At 44.7% G+C, this 24314-nt stretch overlaps 1 protein-coding gene across 3 annotated transcripts in view; it reads left to right on the top strand.

The window, feature by feature from the left end:
• NTRK3 (neurotrophic receptor tyrosine kinase 3) overlaps positions 1-24314 on the top strand; it is a 421404-nt gene that overhangs the window by 181601 nt on the left and 215489 nt on the right. For all 3 annotated transcript variants that reach the window (XM_080980344.1, XM_080980345.1, XM_080980346.1), the window contains exons 6-11: positions 5865-6007; positions 6258-6399; positions 9973-10269; positions 16647-16670; positions 17589-17656; positions 20386-20488. In XM_080980344.1, the coding sequence (XP_080836470.1) occupies positions 5865-6007; positions 6258-6399; positions 9973-10269; positions 16647-16670; positions 17589-17656; positions 20386-20488 (777 nt within the window). The remainder of the gene's footprint in view (positions 1-5864; positions 6008-6257; positions 6400-9972; positions 10270-16646; positions 16671-17588; positions 17657-20385; positions 20489-24314) is intronic.

The raw sequence follows: 24314 nt of genomic DNA, 5'->3' as shown, positions 1-24314 counted from the left end.
CTTTCTCTCCAGATTTTGAAATTCTGAACACCCTGGTCTTGATTCCAAATTAAGGATGTTTTGTGGTAGTTGCTGCCCTGATATCAGTAGTGCGACTCCTGCAACACGTTGGCAATTAATGTACACAGAACAATAATTATACATACTTTATCAACTTTCTGAGAAAAATACAAAACATTAAACAAAGCCACAAAGACTTGTGAACTACCCCACCTAAAATGAACCTAAAATGTCTGGTTTCAATAGATATTTCAAATGCTTAGCTCAGTGTTTTAGATAAGTTCATGAAGATACCAACAAAGGGTGAGTTCGGTGATATTCACAATACCGAGAGATGCTAGTAGAATTGTAGATAGATGTTGATAAAGTTGTAGACAATGACGTTGTAGACGACAGGGTGCCGGTGTTTTGCAGCTGTTTCACCCTGTAATTATTGTTCTGAGTATATTAATTGCCAACGTGTTGCATGAATCACACTATCAGCAGCACAGGTTGCATTTTTCTAGCCCTGATATCAGTGGCTACTAGTCATGCTGGCTGTGTTCTACCTCCACTCTCAGTGGCAATGTGCTTTGAATGACAGTTGCTGGAAACCTCAGGAAAGGAAGAGTGCCATTTCGCCCAGGTCCTCCCTCCAGGTTTCCCACAGGCATCTGATTGGCCACTGTGTGAACAGGATGCTGGACTTGTTGGGATACCGGCTTGTTCCAGCAGGTCCTTCTCATATGTCCCAAAAGTTTCTGGCAGAGCCAGACAATAAGCAAGCTTATTTTGCCACTGCTTGCAATTCCTTTGTTTTCTTCTTATCTTCCCTTTCCCTCTAGGCTACGGACGCAGCAGGTGCACAAATTAATAATAAAACATTTTTGGGGGGGAGGGGGAAGCAGGCTTGCATTGCAAGGAGATGGGCTAGATGACCCTTCCAGCTGTACGATTCTATTACCTGATTGCATGACTGAACGCATTACAATTCTCAATGCAAAATAAACAAACACTTTAATTATTAAATTTGTTAGTTGATTTATCTTGCGCAGGGCAACCCAAAGTGACTTGAAATCAACCAAAAAGACAGACCACCCTCTCCCACACCTGCGTATAGATACATTAAAGCCAAGAGGAAAAGGGAAATAGATTAAAAACATCCCCCCCCCCCAATTCTAAGAGGCCACAGATAGTTAAAGGCCAAAGTACTAGCTATAGAGGAAAGTTTTTGCCTGGTGCCTAAAGATATATAATGATGAGCTTCTCTGGGGAGAGCATTCCACAATCTTCATGCAATCCTACATGCAATAAACTCAATAATGTTTTAGTAGCAGAAGAATATAGGAAACCGCCTTTGTTGTCAGGATCTTCGCCCTTTTCTTCCTGTGCCCTCCCCATAATAGTCAGCATTCTGTGGTCATTGAGCAGCCTCTGTCCTCATGGGACTGTTTTTGCCATACAGACAAATCTAATTGGCTGTGCAGTGTCATCCTTCCTGTTGTACATTCCCTGCTATACTGGGGACATCATGGAAGAAGATGAAGCCCCAACGTCCAGAAATGGTGCAAAAGTAGCAGACATGGGGTGGGAACAATTGCTGCCACTTGCTGCCAATAGTAGCAGAAAATAGTTATTTTGGGGTTCTGGGTGAGGAATGAGTTGCTTGCCCAAAACCTAGCTTTCACCTTGGAAACATTGGTGCATGGAAGCAAAACACTGCCTGTAAGCAGTCCCTGGCTCGTTGAACCTTATTTTGCTGATTTCCTGGGTCTGCATCAAAACTGGAGTTCCCAGGAAGGCCCTGGATGATGGGCTGGCTTGGTGAAGCTGTGACAAGTTTGTTTTGTGCTGTAGAAACATAGGAAGCTGCCTTGTATTGAGTGAGAGCATTGGTCCATCTATCTCAGTGTCGTCTGCACTGACTGGAAGTTGGCTTTCCAGGCCTGCAGGCAGGGTTCTCTCACAGCAATGCCAGGGATCAAACCTGGGACCTTCTGCATGCAAATCAGATGCTCTGCCACTGCTCTATGGCCCTTCCCCAGTGTGTTATGGCCTGGCGCCATGGAATATGTATAGCAGAACTTGATAAATAGCTCTATCTTCTGCCTGGCTTGCTTCAGAAGGCCTTTAGGGCTTTTCAGTTCAACTCGTTTGCACCGAGGTCAAATGTACTGTATCTAAACCTGACAAGAGCATTTTGCACACTCCTCTTTAAAATCAGCGATATAAGAAATTTTGCAACTTTCCTTCACAGCTTCTACTACTGCCTCTCTGCCAGTGAGTCAATGGCAGAAACAGGATTGAAGGTTAGATGCTTGCATATTTGTAGCTGCCTCTGTTGTGTCTCTGAAGGAGCCACTGCTCCGGTTGGGGCACCTCCCGGCATAGAAGCACACCCAAAACAATGACTCATAGAAAACTCTAGGGAATGTGGGTTCTTCTGAGGACAGCCAAGTCCTTGGGGGAAGAGTGAGAACTTAGGGATGGAGCTACCTCTCCAGGAAAACACACACACACACACACACACACACACACACACACACACACTTGTATTTTGCATGCAGTTACACTTGCCTGAATAAGAGTACAGTGGTACCTCAGGTTACAGATGCTTCAGGTTACAGACGCTTCAGGTTACAGACTCCACTAACCCAGAAATAGTACCTCGGGTTAAGAACTTTGCTTCAGGATGAGAACAGAAATCGCGCAGCGGCAGCACAGCGGCAGGCCCCATTAGCTAAAGTGGTGCTTCAGGTTAAGAACTGTTTCAGGTTAAGAATGGACCTCCAGAACGAATTAAGTTCTTAACCCGTGGTACCACTGTATTCCGTGTTGCTTCCTTGTATCTACCACAAGTTAAAGGGATAGTCACCTGTCCAGGGACTAGGAATGGGGGAGAATTTCAATTCAGGTCACATGTAGAGATGAACTTGCCTAATTCACAAACAATGCACAAACTGAAATGCAGCCATTTTTGGAAATTCCAGATTTTGCACTGCAGCTCTCCACCAAGGAATGGTGCACACATGCATATACTAAAGCATAAAAATGTATCTGGGGAAACAACGTACAGAAATGTTTTCTGTTAGGGAAAATTGCTTTGCATAATTATGAATATTGTATGCAAAATTGCATACAGAATATGCTTACGTAGAAGGAATTTGCACTAAAATGCTGGTAATTTTTTGCGAGGACTTAAAAAAAAAATAGATCTGCAAACTGATCTGAATATGTGGAGAATTGAAATTGAGACTGGAGAAGTGAGAAACTGAAATTGACCGATTTCTGCTATCCCTGACAGGGACCACTCAAATCCTGTAGCTGGACTTGTGTACATAATTGGGTAGGTAGAGAGCACACTGTATTTCTCTTCCTACCTTTACTCCCTCCCCCAGTTATAGAACTCCTAGGAATTGCACATGTTAAAACATCTCCCAACTTTGCTAAAGACAACCATACACTTTTCTGCCCCCTCTTCCCTTTTTATTAAATGTTGGAAGTGGGCTGGAATAGCTGCATGAAGGTGAGCCAAAAGGGATTTGGGAGACAACTGAAAATTCCTCAGCAAATTGGAGGAGTAATCTTTGAGGATTAGGAAATCCTTCGTGAGCAAAGTAGCAGGCTGGGAAGACCTCTCTGGCTACGATCTGGAGTGGATTTATGTACATTAATTTCCTGGGATTATGGGGTGAACAGTTTCCCTGACCTCCCTGCCCCCACACCACTCCCCATCACAACTGGAGAGAGATCTCCCTGCTGATATCTTTCCCTTCCAAAATGGAACTCTTCCGTCTCACAACAATGGTCCAACGTGAAAGCGGTTTTCAGAGAATTTTACAACCGAGCCTCGCATTTGTGATCCAAGAAGCTGGCGGAGCTTGCCAAGTTAATCAGCCCTGGTATTTCCGATGTCCGGGCTGTGAGTGTGGTTGCTTAATAGAGCCAAAATGGTACCATCCAAGTACAAGAAGGATATATATGTAGGCTTGGGGAGAAAACCAGGGTTCTAGAAATGCAAAACCAGCCACTTCCAAGAAGGGATGAGCATGTTCAGTGGCTGTGGAATGCTGAATGCCCATTTAAGGTGACGATAGGAAAGTGTGGAGGTGAGGGGGTGACATGGGACAGATAAGCGAAAATTGGCAATTTCCCTTTCAGTGGGAATTATCCATTGTTTCTATTGCTAGATATGCCCATCTCTGCTCCAAAATCTGGTGACTGGGAGCGACCGCCGAGACCTTACAACACCGGTCTTGAAAGACCTACACTGGCTCCCAGTACGTTTCCAAGCACAATTCAAAGTGTTACTGCTAACCTTTAAAGCCCTAAACGGCCTCGGTACAGTATACCTGAAGGAGTGTCTCCACCTCCATCGTTCTGCCCGGAGACTGAGGTCCAGTGCCAAGGGCCTTCTGGCGGTTCCCTCGCTGCGAGAAACCAAGTTACAGGGAACCAGGCAGAGGGCCTTCTCGGTAGTAGTGCCCGCCCTGTGGAACGCCCTCCCACCAGTTGTCAAAGAGAAAAATAACTACCAAACTTTTAGAAGACATCTAAAGGCAGCCCTGTTTAGGGAAGCTTTTAATGTTTAATAGGTTATTATATTTTAGTGTTTTGTTGGAAGCCGCCCAGAGTACCTGGGGGGACCCAGCCAGATGGGTGGGGTATAAATATTATTATTATTATTATTATTATTATTATTATTATTATTATTTCAGCATCAGACTATAAGAAGAGACTTGCTGGATGGGGTCAAAAGGTCCATCTATTCCAGCATCTTCTCACGGTGGTCGATGCTTATAGGAAACCTGCAAGCTGGACATAAACACAGCAGCACTCGGCTCACCTGAAGTTCCCAGCAACTGGCATTCAGGACATAATGCAGGCATAGGCAAACTCGGCCCTCCAGATGTTTTGGGACTACAACTCCCATCATCCCGGACCACTGGTCCTGCAAGCTAGGGGTCATGGGAGTTGTAGTCCCAAAACATGTGGAGGGCCAAGTTTACCTATGCCTGACATAATGCCTTCAACAGCAAAGGCAGTACTGATGGATGTCTTCTATGGATGAATCCATCAATCCTGGGTATATTATCTAAGGCGTGCCAGGCAGAGTCTGTCTTCCTTCTCACTCATTGCTCCTCTCTGAAGCATTTGATGCAATTCTTGTCCCATCGGCCCTCCCCTGTCATATACAAGTGCCTGTTCTCCTATGCCCTTAGGTTTGCCACGTGTCCTCTTTTTCCAGGACGTCCTCATTTTCCAGGGGTAAAATTTGAGACAAATTGCATTCATTTGCTTTGAATGGCCGTTATAGCTTCCTCTTTTTTGCTCTTCAAAATATGGCAACCCTGTGACTTGACTCTAAGGACCAGCAAGGGAGTCTCCCGCTGCTCCTGCAAGATCTCTCTCAATAGCATGCAATAGCATGCAGTCCTATAAAAAAGGAGGATGCACCAGGCTATTCTTTGTGTGTTTTGAGAATTGCTAGCTTCAATTGAATGCTAAGCATTTATTAGATGGCAAACTACTCAGGAGTTTGGGTACCTACAGGGCAGAGCCAATGAGATGTATTTCCCCCCCAGACATGTGCTTCTAGCACTGTCAGCATCTGAAGCCATTCTGATCCAGGTTTGAATAAGGGTCATAGCTCAGTGGTTAGAGCATCCACTTTGCATGCAGAAGGTCCCAGGTTCAATCTGAAGCATCTTCAGGTAGGGCTGAAATCCTGGGAAGCTGCTTCCATTCATTGTAGACAATGGCTTGACTCAGTGTAAGGCAGCTTCTTACCTTCCTGGATTAGGAACTGGAGGTTTGAACCCTGGTACTTGCAGTGGCATGTCTTAGTTGACAAAGATGCTTTCGTGTTGGTTTGACTTCTTTAGATCTGCCCGAAATCAGTGTCAGCCATGTGAATCTGACTGTGTGTGAGGGGGAAAATGCTGTCATCACCTGCAATGGTTCCGGCTCACCCCTTCCCGATGTCGACTGGATGGTGGTAAATCTACGCTCGATCAACACTCATCAGGTAGGATGCTAAATGCAGGTGCTTTTCTGCTTTAATCGCCCAGAGAACTTCTCTGTATATATGGAGGATCCTCAGTTTAATATTAGTTGGCCTTCAATGCCCATCAAATTTGTTAAAGATGTGCACGATGCATGGTAATCTATATGGTAGATTTCTCTTGATCCAGGGGCACAAATTGGCCAAGGGTTCAACAGTTCTTTTGTGTGTGTGTGTTTAAACATTCCTCCCCCTCTCTCTCGGTTATTTTTAGACAAACGCCAACTGGACCAATGTCCATTCCATCAATCTAACCCTGGTGAATGTCACGAGTGAGGACAACGGGTTCCTGTTGACGTGTATTGCCGAGAACGTGGTGGGGATGTCTAATGCAAGTGTGCTTCTCACTGTATACTGTAAGTTAATGGGGAAAGGGAAAGGTGAGGGTTCATGGGAGACAGAGAGGGAGGGCAATGACATGGAAAGTATTCATTTGTACATGCACACACAGCACACAAAAACTTAGATCTTGATGCATGGCAATTCTACACTAGAAACACATTCCATATCTATCATAGAATTCCCAAAGTAGAACTGGGAATTGTTCTGCAAGGGTGCTGAGATTTCTCCAGGGTTCCCCAGAGTGAAAGAGAGGATACTACTAATAGACATGCCCACTCTCTCAACCAACACGCAGCTTAGGCCCAGCCAGAGGAGGCTGGTCCAGTAGGGCAAACGAGGCACTGCCCAACCGACCGCCATTTGTCCTCAACTATTCCTTACCTGGGGATGCGGGTGGTTCTGTGGGTTAAACCACAGAGCCTAGGACTTGCCAATCAGAAGGTCGGCGGTTCGAATCCCCTCAATGGGGTGAGCTCCTGTTGCTCGGTCCCTGCTCCTGCCAACCTAGCAGTTTGAAAGCACGTCAAAGTGCAAGTACATAAATAGGGACCGCTCTGGCGGGAAGGTAAACGGCATTTCCATGCGCTGCTCTGGTTCGCCAGAAGCAGCCTAGTCATGCTGGCCACATGACCCGGAAGCTGTATGCTGGCTCCCTTGGCCAATAAAGCGAGATGAGCACCACAACCCCAGAGTCAGCCACGACTGGTCAGGGGTCCCTTTACCTTTATTTCTTACCTACTTATGTTTGCATTAAGAGTGATCCAGTTGCTGCCAATGTAGAGATTAAGTGCATCCACAACAGGGAGAGGCTGACTAGAAGGAGGCAAGGACAGAGCAGTAAATCATACAGAGATGCATCAGGCACACTCCTCTGAAGATGGGGATTTTGGCCACATGGGAGACTTCAGTATTTGTGTTATTTTCTCTTGGAACATGCTGAACTGTTCTGCCGTGGTTTACAGATTTGGAAATTGCTGCCCAGAGACTGTTAAGTGTTGCAGTAGCTTCCTACATCTGTAAACGTTTTCCCATGGGTCAAATCCTTGAGAATCTTTCCTAATATGTGCACATTTCCTTAACACTCCTCTCCCCACCCCCAGAGACTTGCAAATGGGAGAGAATTGCCTTCCACGCTCCAGCTTGCCCATGTATGCCTGTATGCTTCAATTTTATGTGCAGAGCAGCAGCTGAGTGGAATTCCATAAGTGCGTAGCGAGATAGTCAGAAATGAAATATTGAAGAGGGGACAGAAGATTCTCCGCCTTTGTAATGCTCACAGTCCTGCCCAATGGCTAAAAGGTGCATCGTGTTCCCCGCTGGGATGCACAGCCAAACTCCATTAGGATATATGGATGCTCGCCATGATGTACGTCAGCTTACAGCTGTATCGTACTCGCAACATAAGTATTATGACCTGAAATAATAGAGTATGGAGGATGTAGCAGGGGGCCTGTTCTCTACAATGAAAGCCAGTGTGGTGTAGTGGTCAGAGTGCTGGATGAACACCTGGGAGACCAGGGTTCAAATCTCCACTCAGCCATGAATCTCACTGGGTGACCTTGGGCCAGTCACAACTTCTGGGCTTAACCTACCACACAGGGTGGTTGTGGGAATTAAACGAGAAGGTGGAGAACCATGTACGCTACTTTGAGCACCTTGGAGAAAAAGGTAGGATGTAAATGTGATCTGTCAGTTGGTGGTGTAGGAAGTGGGGTGCGGCGGGTGCGGTCCACCCCAGGTGTCACCACTGAGGGGGGGGTGACCACAGGGCCTGGCCTGCAGCCTCTCCTGGGGAGAGACGTGGTGGCTCGGGCACCTGCAGCCTCCACACTGCCCGAAACAGCAACGTGGGGCTTGCAGACTCCATGGAGGTTCCACGCGGCATACTCTGCCCCAGCTTGCCCTACCCCGTGGGCTGCTTGCTCTGCCTCCAGGTGCAGGGCATTTGCACCGCCCTGGGTGCCTGAGCAGCTAGCTTCGCTGTCAGTCAAACATTTGTCACCACTCTGCACAGGGGCTGTCCATAGAATGCTTTTAGAAGCAGCCATTTTCCCACTCAGAATCTCACTTGTCCTTATCTAACATCTTTGCCCCTCGTATTCCATCTCCAAATGTGTGCAGTGACAAGTGTTGGGTACTCCAATGAACAAAGGGAGTGGAGATATTTGTGAACCTGAATGTTGCGCCAATACCTTGTTGTGTATTGGTTGTACAGGATACCCATAACCTGCATTAAAGTTCTACTTCCATGGTGAGGCACGGATGTCACTAGATTAGAACTGCTATAACCCATGACTGTTAGCCAGGCTGCCAGAGACTGGTGGGAGTTGGAGTCCAACAACCCCTGGGAGGCCACAGGTGCCCTGCTGCTGATTTCCTGCATCCACAAGAATGCCTTTAAGTTGGAATAGGAAGTGGGGAACCCTGTCAACAAATCCTGCCCTACCAACCCTGCCTACCAGCTACACCAACCAATCCTGCCAACCTCCCCTGCCCAGCCAAGCTGGACTGTAGATTCTGCAGGACAGGGAACCTGCAATCCTCTAGGTGCTGTCATGCTGCAACACCTATCAGTTCTAGTTAACGTGACCAGGGGTCAATGGGGGTTCTGGTCCAGGGATGGGGAACCTTTCTCAGGTCAATGGGCACATTCTCTTCTGAGCTACCTTCCAGAGGCCAAAAGTGGATGAAGCAACAAATGCGAATTTTATCTTTGGTACAGAAGGCTAGTTTTCTACAAATAGTCAAACATCCTCTTCATCCAGAGGAAGCATTACCAGACTCATTCTGGACAGACGAAGACAGGATAAGAAGCAGGGCTAGTGAGAGGGGTGGCCTGGGAAGAGTTCTGAAGGCCAGGCAGAGGTTCCCCACCCATTCTGGTCTAACAACATCTGGAAGGTCACTGCTTCCCCACTCCTGTCTTAAATAAGAGGCATCTTAGAATTGTAGAGATGGAAGGGGCCACAAGGGTCGTCAAGTCCAACTTGGATTTGATATCCCGCTTTATCACTACCCTAAGGAGTCTCAAAGCAGTCACAGTCTCCTTTCCCTTCCTCCCCCACAACAAACACTCTGTGAGGTGAGTGGGGCTGAGAGACTTCAGAGAAGTATGACTAGCCCAAGGTCACCCAGCAGCTGCATGTGGAGGAGCAGAGAAGCGAACCCGGTTCACCAGATTATGAGTCTACTGCTCTTAACCACTACACCACACCACACTGGCTCTTTCTATGGAATAAATGCAGGAATATTTTGCCCAATGTGGGGCTCGAACCACTCATCCTGAGATTATGAGTCTCCTGCTCTACCAACTGAGCCATCCCAGAGCTTTCCTTGCAGGTTGTGAAAGTAGTGACTGCATTTTGCAGGTGGGGGCAGAGTTAAAGGACGGATGTCGCTCACCACACCAAAGAAAAAAGAGGAGAGAGAGTTTCCTTTCTATATTTTACCTTGCACCCTCAAAAACTTTTTGCAAGTTAGATCCAGCTTCCCTCCTTCCATTTTTTCCAGAAAGCTGAGGCTGTTGAGACCTTGCTGTCCTTTGTTGGCTGCCATTTTCATGTTGCCATTTGTCTTCCCTTGCTCAGATCCTCCCCGGGTGATCAGCTTATTGGAGCCCATCCGCCACATGGAGCACTGCATTGAGTTTTCAGTGCACGGGAACCCTCCACCCCAAATCCATTGGCTCTACAACGGCCAGATTCTCAGGGAGACAGAGTTCATCCGCATGGAGTTCTTCCAGGAGGGGGAAGTGTCTGATGGCTGCTTGCTCTTCAACCACCCGACGCACTACAACAATGGCAACTACACCATCGTCGCCACCAACTACCTGGGAACGGCCAACCAGACAGTCAGAGGGCACTTCCTGGAGAAACCCTTTCCAAGTGAGAGACTGACAGCTTGCAATCTTGCAGCTCCTCTCCCCTATCCCTCTTCTTTTCTGTCCCTGAGGAGAAACTCACAGACTAGAAGAACCTCAGAGGGCTCCAAAATTACCAACTCTGATGAGATCTGTGGCTGAACTGAGGCTGTGAAAAGCCTCCCCCCACCCTTAATCTAGGCCCAAGATTTGGGGCCCCAGATCAGCTCTGACCCAGGCTGACTGGGAAACACCTGAGCTGGCCTGAGTCTAGTCCAGAGTCATTCAAGAATCAATTCCTTTTCACTGGGAACTCTGGGCCTTGTAGCTGTGAGAGGCTGAATAGGACTTTCCATACAACTCTCACCATCCTTAACAAACTGCAACTCCCAGGATTCTTTCGGGGAAGCCTGGGTTGTGTAACACATACCCGCCAACATTTCTCTGGTGAAACTAGGGACAATCTATTCCATTATTCTTATTCTTATTCTTATTCTTATTCTTATTCTTATCCCACCATCTTACTGGGTTGCCCTAGCCACTCTGGGCAGCTTCCAACATATATAAAAACATATTTTCAATGTTTTTTTTCTGTTGAAAACAAAGTTGTCCTAAGGAAAAGTGGGACATTCCAGGATCAAATCAGAAACCGGGATGGCTTTTGTAAATGCGGGACTGTCCCCGGAAAATAGAGGCACTTGGGAGGGTCTATTAATGTGGTGTCATAGTGCTTTAAATGTGTGAGGTGAATGTGACCTGTATCTTTCCCTCTCGCTCTTGCCCCCTCTCCACAAGAGGACACAACAAGCAATTTTACATTCCTGCAATCTAGGAGAAAGAGCAACAGGGCCCTTGCAGTGCCTTCCAATTTTGTCTTAAGCAGGCCCCTGTAGAATTAGATTTCACAGGCATAGGCATGCTTGCTGCCGTCTGGAATGCTGCTGTGAGAAAGAGGAGCGCCCTTTGCTGTCTCCCACAGCCCTGTCTCCCACAGCAAAATAGGACATTTTGCTATATTTAGAGAGAGCGATACCAATGGTATTCTAATTTATTATTTATACCTCGCTATACATGAAGCCCTCACTGCAGATGAGATATAGCCCATTAAAAGTGGAATCCTTCCCTTTGAGAACAAGCTATCTGTTGAGGTCCCAGCCGTCTTAGACTGGAGCAGAGAAATTATATTTGGGGCTTGGAGGCTGATAAGCTTTCTGGCAAAGGACTAGTTCACACAAGCAGCAAATGAGGTTCTAAGACCATTTATGGGCTCGCGCCACTGGCTGGGAGTAGGAAAGTTGAGACTATAGAAAACAACTCCTGGTTTGTGCAAAATTATCTCACCAGGGGACAAGCTATGCAAGAACTCCCCCCCCCCCACACAACATGTTAGTTCTATGTGTGCAGAGAGGCTTTTTAAAATATGTATATAATGGGGAAACTTTATCATTTATTTATTGAATTTCTACCCCGCTCTTCCTCCTGAAAAAGGAGCCCAGGGTGTCAGTGATGCAATCTGTTTTCAGTTATGCAATTATCTATTTCAGGGGTAGGGAACCTGAAGCAGGAAATAGGAACAAGTGTTCCTATTTGCCATGGACTGCTGTCCCAGTTTCTGATTTGATCCCAGAATGTCCCACTTTTCCTTAGGATGTCCCTATTTTCATTGGAGAAATGTTGGAGGGTATGGAATTATGTGACCCCCTGAGCCAAGGAGATAAGTACTGTATTTACACGAATCTAATGCACTATCGAATCTAATGCGGACCTCAATTTTCAAAACCTTGAAACCGAAAAAGTATTTGCTGGCGAATGTAAATGCGCTATCAAATCTAATGCACACCCTAATTTTTGTGATGTAATTTGGCCAAAAAAGGTGTGCATTACCATAGCTGTCAACGTTTCCCTTTTTAAAAGGGAAGTTCCCTTATTCCGAATAGGATTCCTCGCAAGAAAAGGGAAAGGTTGACAGCTATGTGCATTACATTTGAGTAAATACAACAACTATACAACCTTTAGAAGACATCTGAAGGCAGCCCTGTATAGGGAAGGTTTAAAATGTTTAATGTTTTATTCAGTGCTTTTTTTCCTTAAAAAAATGTTTAGGGGTACTCTCATTTTGACTCAAGAAAATCACCATTTTATAGTTCAAATTGGGGAAAATAAATACAGTAAATGGACAAAAGTCAAAAGATCCACAAAATGTTTAGGGGTATGCGTACCCCTGCATCCCCCCCAGAAAAAGCACTAGTTTTTATTTATTTATTTATTTGTGTGTGTGTTTTATTATATATGTTGGAAGCCACCCAGAGTGGCTGGGGTAACCCAGTGGGGTTTAAAAATAATAATAATAATAATAATAATAATAATAATAATAATAATAATAATAGTTGTTGAATAGAATAATCCTAATTTCATCAGAGAAATGTTGGAGGGTATGCTGAAGTCCTCCAAATGTTGCTGGACTCCAACTCCCATCAGCCCCAAGCTGTGTCATCAATGGTTGAGGATTATGGGAGATGTTAGTCCAACAACATCCATAGAGCCACAGGTTCCCCACCTGCCTTATCTGTAGTCTAATGTGGCTCAGTTCAGGAACACTTTCCCCAGCTCACTTGCTTCTCTCACCCCCACTCTGCCATATGAAATAGGCCTAAATTAATTTGCTCTGGGCTGTGTAGCACATATTGAAGTTCTAAGTTCCACCCACAGCTTCTCTGATTAAAGGGCTCTTGGGTAGCAAGTGATGGGAAAGCCTTACTGCCAGTCACAGTATAGCATACTGGGAAAAGAGGAAGGAACCATATGTACTGGGCCGAACCATTGTCCATCCAGCTCAGTATTGTATGCACTGAACCTTTTTGCCCCAGCTGGCCAGATCCTTGGCTGGCTCCACCACCTTGGACCAGTGTTGACAAGAGGGTGAGACAACCCATATGCCAATAAACAAATGCCATTGATCAACAGGTAGGTTGTTCCACCTGCCTGTCCAAGTCCGTTGTCCAGAGCTGGCTCCACCACCTTGGACCAGTGTTGACAAGAGGGTTAGACAACCCACATGACAATAAACAAATGCCATGGATCAACAGGTAGGTTGTTCCACCTGCCTGTCCAAGTCCGTTGTCCAGAGCTTCACAGACACCTGACAGCCAGCTGCTTGTTGGGTGCTTGGAAACCCCAGCCCAAAAGGTTTACTGCTCCGGTAACACCATGCAGTTTCCATTGAAACCTCTGCCGGGGAGGGGGCAGAGGGAAAAAGCTCTGTTTAGCAGTGACTTCAATGCAAACTATTAGTGCTATTTGAATAAGGTGCCCACCCCACTGCCTATCAAGTGATGGGCAGGAAGAGCATGTCTTGCTCCCGTGAAGGAACAGTGAGGAGCTTACTGTAAGATCCCAATTGTTCCTTTGTAGTCACATCAGAACCTGCCCTACACCTGATCTCACATATGAAATCAGGCATGGAACAGGTGGATGTGGTTTAGGTGAGGCTTGATGGGCCAAATTTGGCTGGTGTGTCAGTGATTCCCTACTCCTGGCCTACACTAGCCAGCTGCAGTTCTCCAGGATTTCAGAGAGCAGGTCAGGCATAGGCAAACTCAGCCCTCCAGATGTTTTGGGACTACAACTCCCATCATCCCTGACCACTGGTCCTGTTAGCTAGGGATAATGGGAGTTGTAGTCCCAAAACATCTGGAGGGCCAAGTTTGCCTCTGCCTGGAGTAGGTCTTTCCCAAGTAAACACAATAATGTCAGGGGTTGACCCTGACATCAAAGCAGATGTTCTACCACTAGTCTGGGTTAGCAGAGCAAACGGTCAGACCTGGTGTAATTCAGTATTCAAGGTTCCAGGTAGGTCTTCTGCAATTAGGAAACAGTCACTGTTTTGTAGCCACTGGATCCACATTTTAAAAAGTCTTTACGATCCCTCCCTCCTCGGGATTCATCCCACTTTGAAATGGAATTGCTATTAACCTACGGCGTGTTCTGAGCACAATACGATTAGGGTTCCTCAAATCAAACCCTGTGTGTTCCACTCGTTGGTAGATGAAAAGAGATGCTTAATTTAGCTAGCATGTAGCGTCATACATTTTCTCAGGGGATTAGGCAGTATTTCACATACAGGTAAGCCTCTTGCAGATCAGAGCTTAAGGTGTCATCCTATTGTGCAATGAGGATAAGCTAATGCTAAATGGTGGCTTCAGATCCTTCTTCTATACTGGCAATTCGGCTATATTTAATAAAACTTATTGAGCAGCGTTGTGGATGACATACATTTCTGTTTCTTTAGTATGAACATGTTATACACATAGCAATAAGACTTAGCTCACTGGAAGGGTATCTGCTTTGCATACAGAAGATCCTTGATTTAATCCCCAGCATCACCAGAGACTCTTCCCTTGGTTCCCTCACCCTTTCAATTTCTTTTCAGCAGTGGTCCCCTTGCTATGGAACGCTCTGCCAGCATCTTGATATGTTTCCGCCACTGACTTTCCCCCCAAGTTTTTAAACTCTTGATAGCCTCTTTTATTCTAGCTCATAGATTCTGCTCTTTTGAGCTCAGTTTTTGGTTTTTATGGGTTATTTGTTTTGTGGTGCCCAAACTATTTTATCGTAAGCCCCTCTGATGATGGGCCTGAAGGGCAAGTTACAACTCTGTATTCATCCCATTCCATTCGCAGCACAGGACCAGCGCTCTTCTCCACACACACCCCACTCCAGGCATGGGGAGTTGCTGACCTGGGTTCTAAAATCAAGTTGAGATTCTGCTCCCCGAAAAACACAAAATACACCCCAAACCAATAAGCAAACAAACATGAAAACCATTCCCCGCAGACAAACTTTTGTTGTGACCTACATTGAGGTCAGGAAGTGCTGATGTGGCGGATGGTGTCTCAGCATAACCAAATCCCTCTTTGTCAACAGAGCTTTCAGTTCACTGCGAGCTCCACTTGCAACCCTCCCTGGGGGTTGTACTGTCCTATTCTTTGCATTGCGTTCCAGATGCCACTTTTAACAGATAGCACTGCTAAATTATTCTGGGCATCCTCTGTCTTCAAAGCCTTGTCAAGTCCTCTTCGTATCAGGGTGTGTGTGTGTGTTTTTTGTGTGTGTGTGTAGTTTGCCTCATGAGTGGATAAATGAAAAGGTGATGTTCTTTCCTGTACCTGTGTAAGCTGAATGTCACCCGGAGGTGTTAGAAGGAGTATATATACCAAGGACTCTGACCAGCTGTTAGAGGAAATATTTATTTGAAGATGCTGATTCTCACAAGTCAAGGGCTTATGAAAGGGTGGTGTGTCTGGATGGATCGTGTTAGCACCAAGCAACCATCACCATCATTTTATTATTTGCACCCCACCCATCTGACTGGGTTGCCCCAGCCACTCTGGGTGGCTTCCAACATCTATAAAAACATAATAAAACATTAAACATTTTTTAAAAACCTTCCCCGTACATGGCTGCCTTCAGATGTCTTCTATCAATAGGCCTCACAATGTAGAAAGCCTGTTCTAGGAGGTGGTCATGTTCTCCTGTAAGGATCTGCTGGAAGTCCTTGATGGTTTCCTTTAGGGGTACCACCTTGGCTGCATGGTCAGCGAAGACTTCAGCCACTTGGAAGGGTTGGGACAGAGTTGTCGAGCTCACCTGGAAGATGGGGAAGTGCCATAGCTCAGTGGAGCACGAAAGGTCTTAGGCTCAGTTCCTGCTGCTTTGAGCTCCTCAGATAAAAGGTGGGATATGAATGTAGATTGTGATCTGCGTCAACAGAAATATAGTGTGCAGATTAAGGGAAGTAATAGTACTGCTCCATTCTGCCTTGGTCAGACCACACCTGGACTATTGTGTCCAATTTGGGGCACCACATTTTCAGAAGGATATTGACAAGCTGGAATATGTGCAAAGGAGGGGGACCAAGATGATAAAGGGTTTAGCAATCAAGCCTTCTGAGGAACGGTTGAGGAAACTGGGTGTGTTTAGCCTGGAGAAGAGTAGACTGAAAGGTGATGTGATAGCCATCTTCAGATATTTGAAGGGCTGTCACATGGAAGACAGAGCAAGCTTGTTTTCTCATGCTCCAAACTACAACAGAGGAGATTCCCACTAAACATTAGGAAGAACTTTCTGTTGGTAAGAGTTGTTCAACGGTGGAACAGACTACCTTAGAAAATGGAATAACCTAAAAGGGGGCGGGGAGTTAGGTGGAATTAACCCATTGCAGTGTGTGCTTGATAACACAAACATGATCTGCATTCTCACCACTTCCCGTTTTCTGATGTTTTACATGTGTTGTTCAGAAAATTAACATGATTTTAAAAAATGAATAATAATATGAATGGTATTGTCCTTTGATAGTGCCATTAACTGTGCCACTTCCTTCTTCTGTCTCTTTTCATTTTGCAGGCATTTCAGATGGCATTGTCACATGTAAGTCTCTTCTCATTGATTGAACTAACAATTATTATTGTTACTGCTGCTACAGTTTATTCCATTTTTCATCACTTTCCACAAAGATGTCTCAAAATGACTTCTAAATCTATAAAAGACCGAACAACTTGGCAGTCAGTTAAAAACCAAATACATAGAAAAAGTGTAATACTATCAGAATTCCTAGAAGTGTTCATCCTTCATCCCACCATTAACATAGAAAAGATTAATCCTACATAGCCACAGTAACACAAAAGCAACATGCAAAATAGGCCAGACACTATACCAAACTAACAACCAAAAGCCTTAGGGATGTCTTAGCCCAGCTCCTAAAAACCAGCAATGATGGCATCAGGTGTGTTAACCTGGGGAGTGCAAACTGAATGCTTTCCCTCACATATGTTGTGCTGGTGGGCACAATTCAGAGTACTGGTTGTGACCAAGCCTCATACGTCCAGGGTATCTGAAGGATCATATCTCCCAATATGATCTTTTCAGATCTTCTGGGGAGGCTTTTCTCTCGGTCCCACCACCACCACAGGCACATTTGGTGAGGACGTGAAACGGGGCCTTCTCGGTGGCTGCTCCCAGATTGTGGGAGACTAGGCTGCCCCCTGCTCTCCACTTTCCTTTCACTGGAAGGCGACTACATCCCTCCCCCCATACTGTAGGTCTTAGGCTGTTATGGCAGAATTTTCTGAGGGTAACTGTTTTGGGTTGATTTTCTGTGGGGGTTTTTTGTATTTTTGCTTTTTGCTTTAAAATGGTTTTAAGTGTTTTGAAATAACAACTTATGGTTTTCTGTTGTTGTTTTTAATGGGAAATATATATAGCCTTGTTTGTTGTGCTTGCAGCATTTCGTGAAATGCAAAACTAACTAAATAAACAAACATTTATTCTTTTCTCTTTTGGCTTCAGTTGAGTACAGTCCCAGTCCTACTCCTCTCATCACTGTGACACATAAGCCAGAGGAAGACACGTTTGGGGTAAGTTGTGTGGGTTGGATGGTAGGGAAAGTGGATTTGTGTTTGTTTGTTTATTCATCAAATTTATAGCCCACCCTTCCTCCCCAAGGAGCCCAGGACAGTAAAAGTATTACACAATTTCAAAGCAAAGGCATTCTAAAGCAATCCAAATATTATAATAATAATTGCAATTAAAAAATAAAAAACAGCTACAGTTTAAACATCCTAAAAACAGTTTCAGGTTGTTGTTTTTTTAAAAAAATCTACCCATCCAACGAAAGGTACTCTTCAGTCACTAAATGCCTGAGTAGACAGGAAGACTTTAAAATTACCTGGGGAACCACCACTGAAAAGTCCATGTCACAGGTCATTGCCAACTGGGCAATTCCTGGTGGCCGCACCAACATCAAAGCTGGCTGCTCATAAGGTGTGAAATGGTTGGCACTGAGGAAGGAGTTTTAGGGAAGAAGAAGAAGAAGAAGAAGAAGAAGAAGAAGAAGAAGAAGAAGAAGAAGAAGAAGAAATTGTTGCTGTTGCTGTTACAGAATAGGCCATCCCTATTTTCATTGGAGAAATGTTGGAGGGTATGTAGTCTACTCTGAGTAAAAATTAGTTGCCATTGTGTGTGTCATGTAGAAAGCTAAAGCTGACCCTTTATTTCTGTCATCCTAAAGGGGTGTGTGTGCTTGTGTGTGTGCAGGGTCCATTTCTGCAGCAGAGCTTTCTAACACACACCTCAACACACATTGGAAAGTTGCTGGAAACCACAGGAGAGGCAAGTGCTCTTGTGCTCAGGTCCTTCTTGTGGATTTCCCACAGGACTCTGGATGGGCACTTTGAGAACAAGATGCTGGACAAGATGCCCTGATTCAGTAGGCTCTTCTTATGCCCTTACACATGAACACGACTTCCCATCTTGCTGACCGCAGCCAGAAAGAAATGCAGAAAACAACTAGGCAGATATGATAGAGCAAACACATAGAAACATACACACACAACAGCAACCACCACATGTATAAATAAAAGCATGACGGTAATCCAAGACTGGGTGAGACACTAGTCTGCAAGGAACAAAATCTCTCTTTATTTTATGTGATATGTAATTCATTTTTTAAAGGAAATGGTTGCCAGTTGCTGTTTTTTATATATAAACAAGCAAAGCAAGTTTCAAAAAGCAGAATGAATATTTTCCCTAATGCAGAAGGAAGAACCCCAGAGAGAATGCTGTCTGTGTACTGAAAAGCCAGGAATAAATATTCAGTCAATATGTGCAGAAGGGAGCAGCCTCCTCTTGCCTCCAACAAAGCGTTCTGTTTTGAGCCAATCCTGCTGCTCTCTTCATCTCCGCCCCCCCCCTCTCCTTTTCTCTGGCTTCATCTGAGGATCCCTCCTCCAGTGTTTTCATGGAGACGTGGTTGCTGTTTCTGCCCTTGATGATATTTCATGTTGCTGTCTTTGAATATTGTTTCTGGGCCGTTCCCCATACTATGTGGCAGAAAACTGGGTCTCCCTCCAAGTAGATGTTTGACCGGAACTTGCATCCAAATCCTTGCTCCTTGTCATAAGAACATAAGGCTCACCTTAGTGCAGGTTCCAGCTCTCATAGTGGCTAACCAGACCCCTATGGGAAACCTGAAAACAGGACCAGAGTGCAACTGTGATCTTCCTCTCCACTTGTGATCCCAAGCAAATGGTGTTCAGAAGCAATGCTGAGCTAGATGGGTATATGATTTTTTTTGGTAGTATGTTTTTATTTATTCATTTATCTTTATTTTTTACCAACAACCAAAACCCAACAGTTATACCCCCCCCCCCAGCGGCTGATACATTGAGTTTACATAATCAACAATAACATATTCAAATCGGCCATATGTATACATCTATATACATTAACACTCTTCTCTCCACAAGGTTTACTTAACTTTTAACATTTTAATTGCCCCTAATTGTTCAAATCTACCCAAATAATTCAATATCTTCTCAAACCAATCCTCTTTCTCACTGACCTTAAACCCTTTCATTCTGTGTATCTTCACAGTTAGATATTCTAAAATTATAATATTATTCAATTTTTTCCTCCATTGGTTCACCCTTAGCTCTTCTGCATTTTTCCAATTACTCACTATAACCTGTCTGGCTGCAGTTACCATCAATTTTACCCATTTACATTCCTCATTTGTTTTTAACTCGGTGCTACTCAGGCTAATAAGAACCATTAATTTAGATATTTCCACCTTCCTACCCACAATTTCCGATATTTCTGTACCAATCTGTTTCCAAAATCCATTAACTAATGGACAATCCCACCACATATGACTGTACGTTCCCATCTCTCCAGATGGGTATATGATTTAACTCCACATAAAACATTTTCTGATGTCCTAAACCTGCCATCTCCTTGGGAGTCAGGCTGTTAGTACATCTACAGCAGTACTGTCTGTACTGACAGGTAATGGTTGTCCAAGATTTCACACAGGGGTCTCTCCCATCTTTTCCTAGAGATGCTGGGAGTTGAACTTAGGACTTCCTGCTTGCAAAGCAGATGTTCTACCCCTGAGATATGACTCTATTTATCTCCTTTCTCTTTTCCCTCTTTGTTCTCTTTTTTCTTTTCTGTAAATTCATTCATTGCTTTAAATAATGCGCACATATGGGCACAATGTTAGATTGTAAATTTGAGTGCAAATTGCTTTAAGTGTTTCAATAATAATATTCAACATGGCCTCTAATGCCTAGGGTGTCCTTTACAGGTGTCCATAGCTGTTGGGCTTGCAGCCTTTGCCTGTGTCCTCCTGGTGGTCCTCTTTATTATGATCAACAAGTATGGTCGGCGATCAAAGTTCGGAATGAAAGGTACAGATCAATCTCTTCCTCCATCCACCAATGAGTTCTATTCTAGGAGATGTGTTGGGTGGGACAAGGTGGGGAGAATTATATTCATGCCAACTTTCTGACACTGGTTCTTGGTTTATAAGTATGTTCATGCTGGAAATGTGATTGCGTATTTGAAACAGGCATTTGTAACACTTAAATAGCACAAAATCGGGGATCTCTCATTTCATGGTGTTGTGATCCCTAGCAGAGCCCCCAGAAAAAGATGAATGGCTTGTGTGCAGTGATGGTCACTGCTGTTAATTAATTGGTTTGTAATGTAGTCTTTGGTGGACTTCAGATTTTAAGATTGCTTGGTAGCGAACAGTGTTTGTTCCACTGACAAAGTGAAACGTTGAGTGATTCTCTTCTTGAAGCCTAAAACTATAGAGCAGGAAAGAGGGACTGATTGTAAATACGATGAAGAATGTCACTGGGTTCAAGGTCGAATCGTGGACTGGACTCCCAGGCTCTCTGTCCCTTCTCTAAGATTAGGGGCCGTACCTAATTTACACAAAGCTGATTTCTTTTCCACTGGATCTTCTGATGCTTATTGAGGCTGCAGGCAGAGTTGGGTGAAGTTGCTGGACCATGGATAATCCTAAGTAGACATAAGAACAAAGGAAACCTGTCTTATCCCATGTTAGACCACTGGTCCATCTTGCTCAGTGCTATCATTCTACAATGACTGTCAGCAGCTCTCCAGGGTTTCAGGCAGGGAACATTTCCCAGCCCTACCTGGAGATGTTGGGGATTGAACCTGGGACCTTCTGCACACAGAGCAGATGCTCTACCACTGGGCTACAGCCCTTCCCCATTTGCTGTCATGAGGTCTGGAGTGCAGCTGATGCTTTTTATCCTACTTAGAGCAGACGGCCCTTTCTAGGCTCCACCTTCTTCCTGGAAGAGTCTTAACAGGTTAGTCCTCTTGCCTGGAACTAAACCTACCACTAAGGAGGAGGAAGGATATGGAGGGAGAGGGAGTTGAAAGTCAGTGCCACCCCCTGGACTGCTTGTAAGCAAGAAGGCAGGCAGGCAGGTGGGTAATGGCTGAGAGCAGACTGAGGTTGATGGCGTCGTGACCCAAATGGACTAGCACCCACTGGGTTGCGAGTTTTTGAAGGGGAGGTGCAGGACTGGGGAAAACTCATTTATATTCCAAATTCACCCAGTAGGAGCTCTGTATCCACCACTCCACACACTGTAGCTATCACCACAAGTATCTATCAAGGACCAGGGTAATGGATATTTTACTTTTTTACTTTCAAAGTTTAGCTGTGATTCCTGTGCATTGTAGGGGGTTGCAGTAGATGACCATTGAGCTCCCATCCAACTCCACCGTGCTTTGATTCTGTGATGGAAGATTCCTAAGCTGCCTTGTACAGCAAAGCTCCCTCAAGGCGGCTTACAGGAAACATTAATGGTAGTAAAATACAATCATAATTTAAAGCATCAGCTGAGATGTTTGAAAAGCCACCACATGCGTGTATTAATTTCAACTGGCTAATGAGAGCAAATTTAGAATGGACAGTTTAAAATGAGCAGCAAAATGAAGCATTAAAAAGTTTGTCTTAATACCATGGTGTGATAAATATGGAGGCTGAATAAATTCTCTCTCTCTCTCTCTCCCTCTCTTTCCTTCTCTCTCTCTCTCTCTCTCACACACACACACATACACCACTCACTTATTAAACCTAAACTGTGAATGACAACTGAAGCTCTCCACAAGTTGTGAGATTGGCCAGTGTCTTGCATGATCCTCATTGAATGTGTGTGCAGTATTCAGCTGGTGTTGGGTCTTTTAACAAGGAATAACCGTTCTTCCTTTGATAAGCTCTTGTACCAAGTTGTACTTTCCATTACTTCTCTCGTAAATCATAGCCATAAATGTCCCTCTGCAGAGTTAATTCTTTTTTCTTTTTTAGAGCCTTTTTATCGGTCAGGTTGTTAAGCAGAATCCGCAGTACATGAATGTGCCTCAACCCTTGGAGAGCTCCTTTCCCCCTTCCCTGATTTATCTAGTCGGGAGCTCTGCGTAAGCACAAGGAATGACTGAAAGTTTCCTATTTATTTTGTGGGGGCATTTATCCATGCCACAGCATCTTTGGGACACTTAGCCACGGAAAGTAATTGGGAGGCATTTAAATTGGATACAGAACCCACAAATTCCCAAATTGTTGTTGCATGCACAGTTGGTTTAATTGCGCACCATTCCCTGTTCATTAGTACTGAGTTAATGCCCATCTGAATCATTTGTTGGCTTAACAGCGCACATTTCAATTTGCCAAGCTGGGTCAGGCAAATAAAAAGGCTTCCTTCCTCAGCAGGCCAAGTGATGGCCACTGTGGAGCATTATACTTGGGGCAGGGTTTGAAAATGTTTGAAAACTTCAGCTGGTCCATTATCCCACACTCACCTAGAGAAGAAAAGACTGACTTAGAGATGACATGATAGCCATATTCAAATATCTGAATGACTGACACATTGAATATCTTGGAATCTTAGAACTGTAGAGTTGGAAGGGACCACGAGGTTCCTCTAGTCCAGGAATGGCCAAACTTGGCCCTCTAGCTGTTTTGGGACTACAATTCCCATCATCCCTGACCATTGGTCCTGTTAGCTAGGGATGATGGGAGTTGTAGTCCCAAAACAGCTAGAGGGCCAAGCTTGGCCATGCCTGCTCTAGTCCAACCCCCTGCAATGCAGGATTTTATTTTTTTTGCCCAGCGTGGGGCTTGAATCCATGACCCCGATATTAAGAGTCTCATGCTCTACCAGCTGAGCTAAGATTGAGCCACCTTGTTTTCTGCTACTTCAGAGAGTAGGACCCAAACCAGTGGATTCAAATTACAAGAAGGGAGATTCCGACTAGTCCTTTCTGACAGTAAGAACTGTTCGACAGTAGAACGGACTCCCTCAGAAGGTGGTAGACTCTCCTTCATGAATAGTTCATGAATAGGTTAGGCCTGTGACTAATGCTAGTTCTACTCAGATAAGACCCATTGGAAACAATGGATAGTACTTGCAACAATTAATTTCAGCGGGTCTACTTGAGTATAAATGGACATTGATACAACTTTAAATAATGACTTTTTAATTCATTTTTAAAGGTCGTCAATCAGTTTGATCTGAATGAAAACCCTCTCATTCTGAGGCCTTAGAAACCTTAAACTTATGAGATGAAAGGAGATGTGGGGAGGGGGAAACCATGGAAAAAGAGGAAGACTAATCAATGATTGCTTGCAACACATTCTGTGATGTTTTAGGAATTACATTATCATTGGCTCATTTGGTATTCGTTTCTAATAGCGCCGATCAGAGCAGCTATATGAATGTGGATGTCAAAAGTACTTGCAGAGCCGTTCTGGTGTAATTTAGAATCAGTTAATAGGCACTTAAAGCAAAGTGGCTGCCTATCTGATTATGACTAGGGGTCCTTAATGCTTTCCCCCATAAACATATGGTAACTGTCTTCTGAGCTGATAGCCCAACAATGCCAGCATTCTTAAAAAAAGAAAAAGAAAAAAAAGCGGACCAACTCTTGCAATGTCATCTTGGAGACCTACGGAAGAGGTCTGGCAGAGCCAAGCTGGAGCTGTGGATATCTGTTACCACATCTGGGTTTGCAGTGGGTGTTTGCCACCCCTAAGTGGCTTGTGTTGGACTCTAGAATTGCAAGATCCTGATTCAGAATAAGCAGAAAGTCTGTCACTGTTAACCAGGCAATGATAGAAAACCTATACTAGGTCCAGCCATTCCAGAGACATTGACCAACTGCAGGGGGCCATGCTGCAGACTCGTAATCTGG

Source organism: Podarcis pityusensis (assembly GCF_964106645.2).
Source record: "Podarcis pityusensis genome assembly, chromosome: 14".
Classification (NCBI taxonomy): domain Eukaryota; kingdom Metazoa; phylum Chordata; class Lepidosauria; order Squamata; family Lacertidae; genus Podarcis; species Podarcis pityusensis.
The sequence above is the reverse complement of the archived record's forward strand: the minus strand, read 5'-3'. Positions and strand labels throughout refer to the sequence as shown.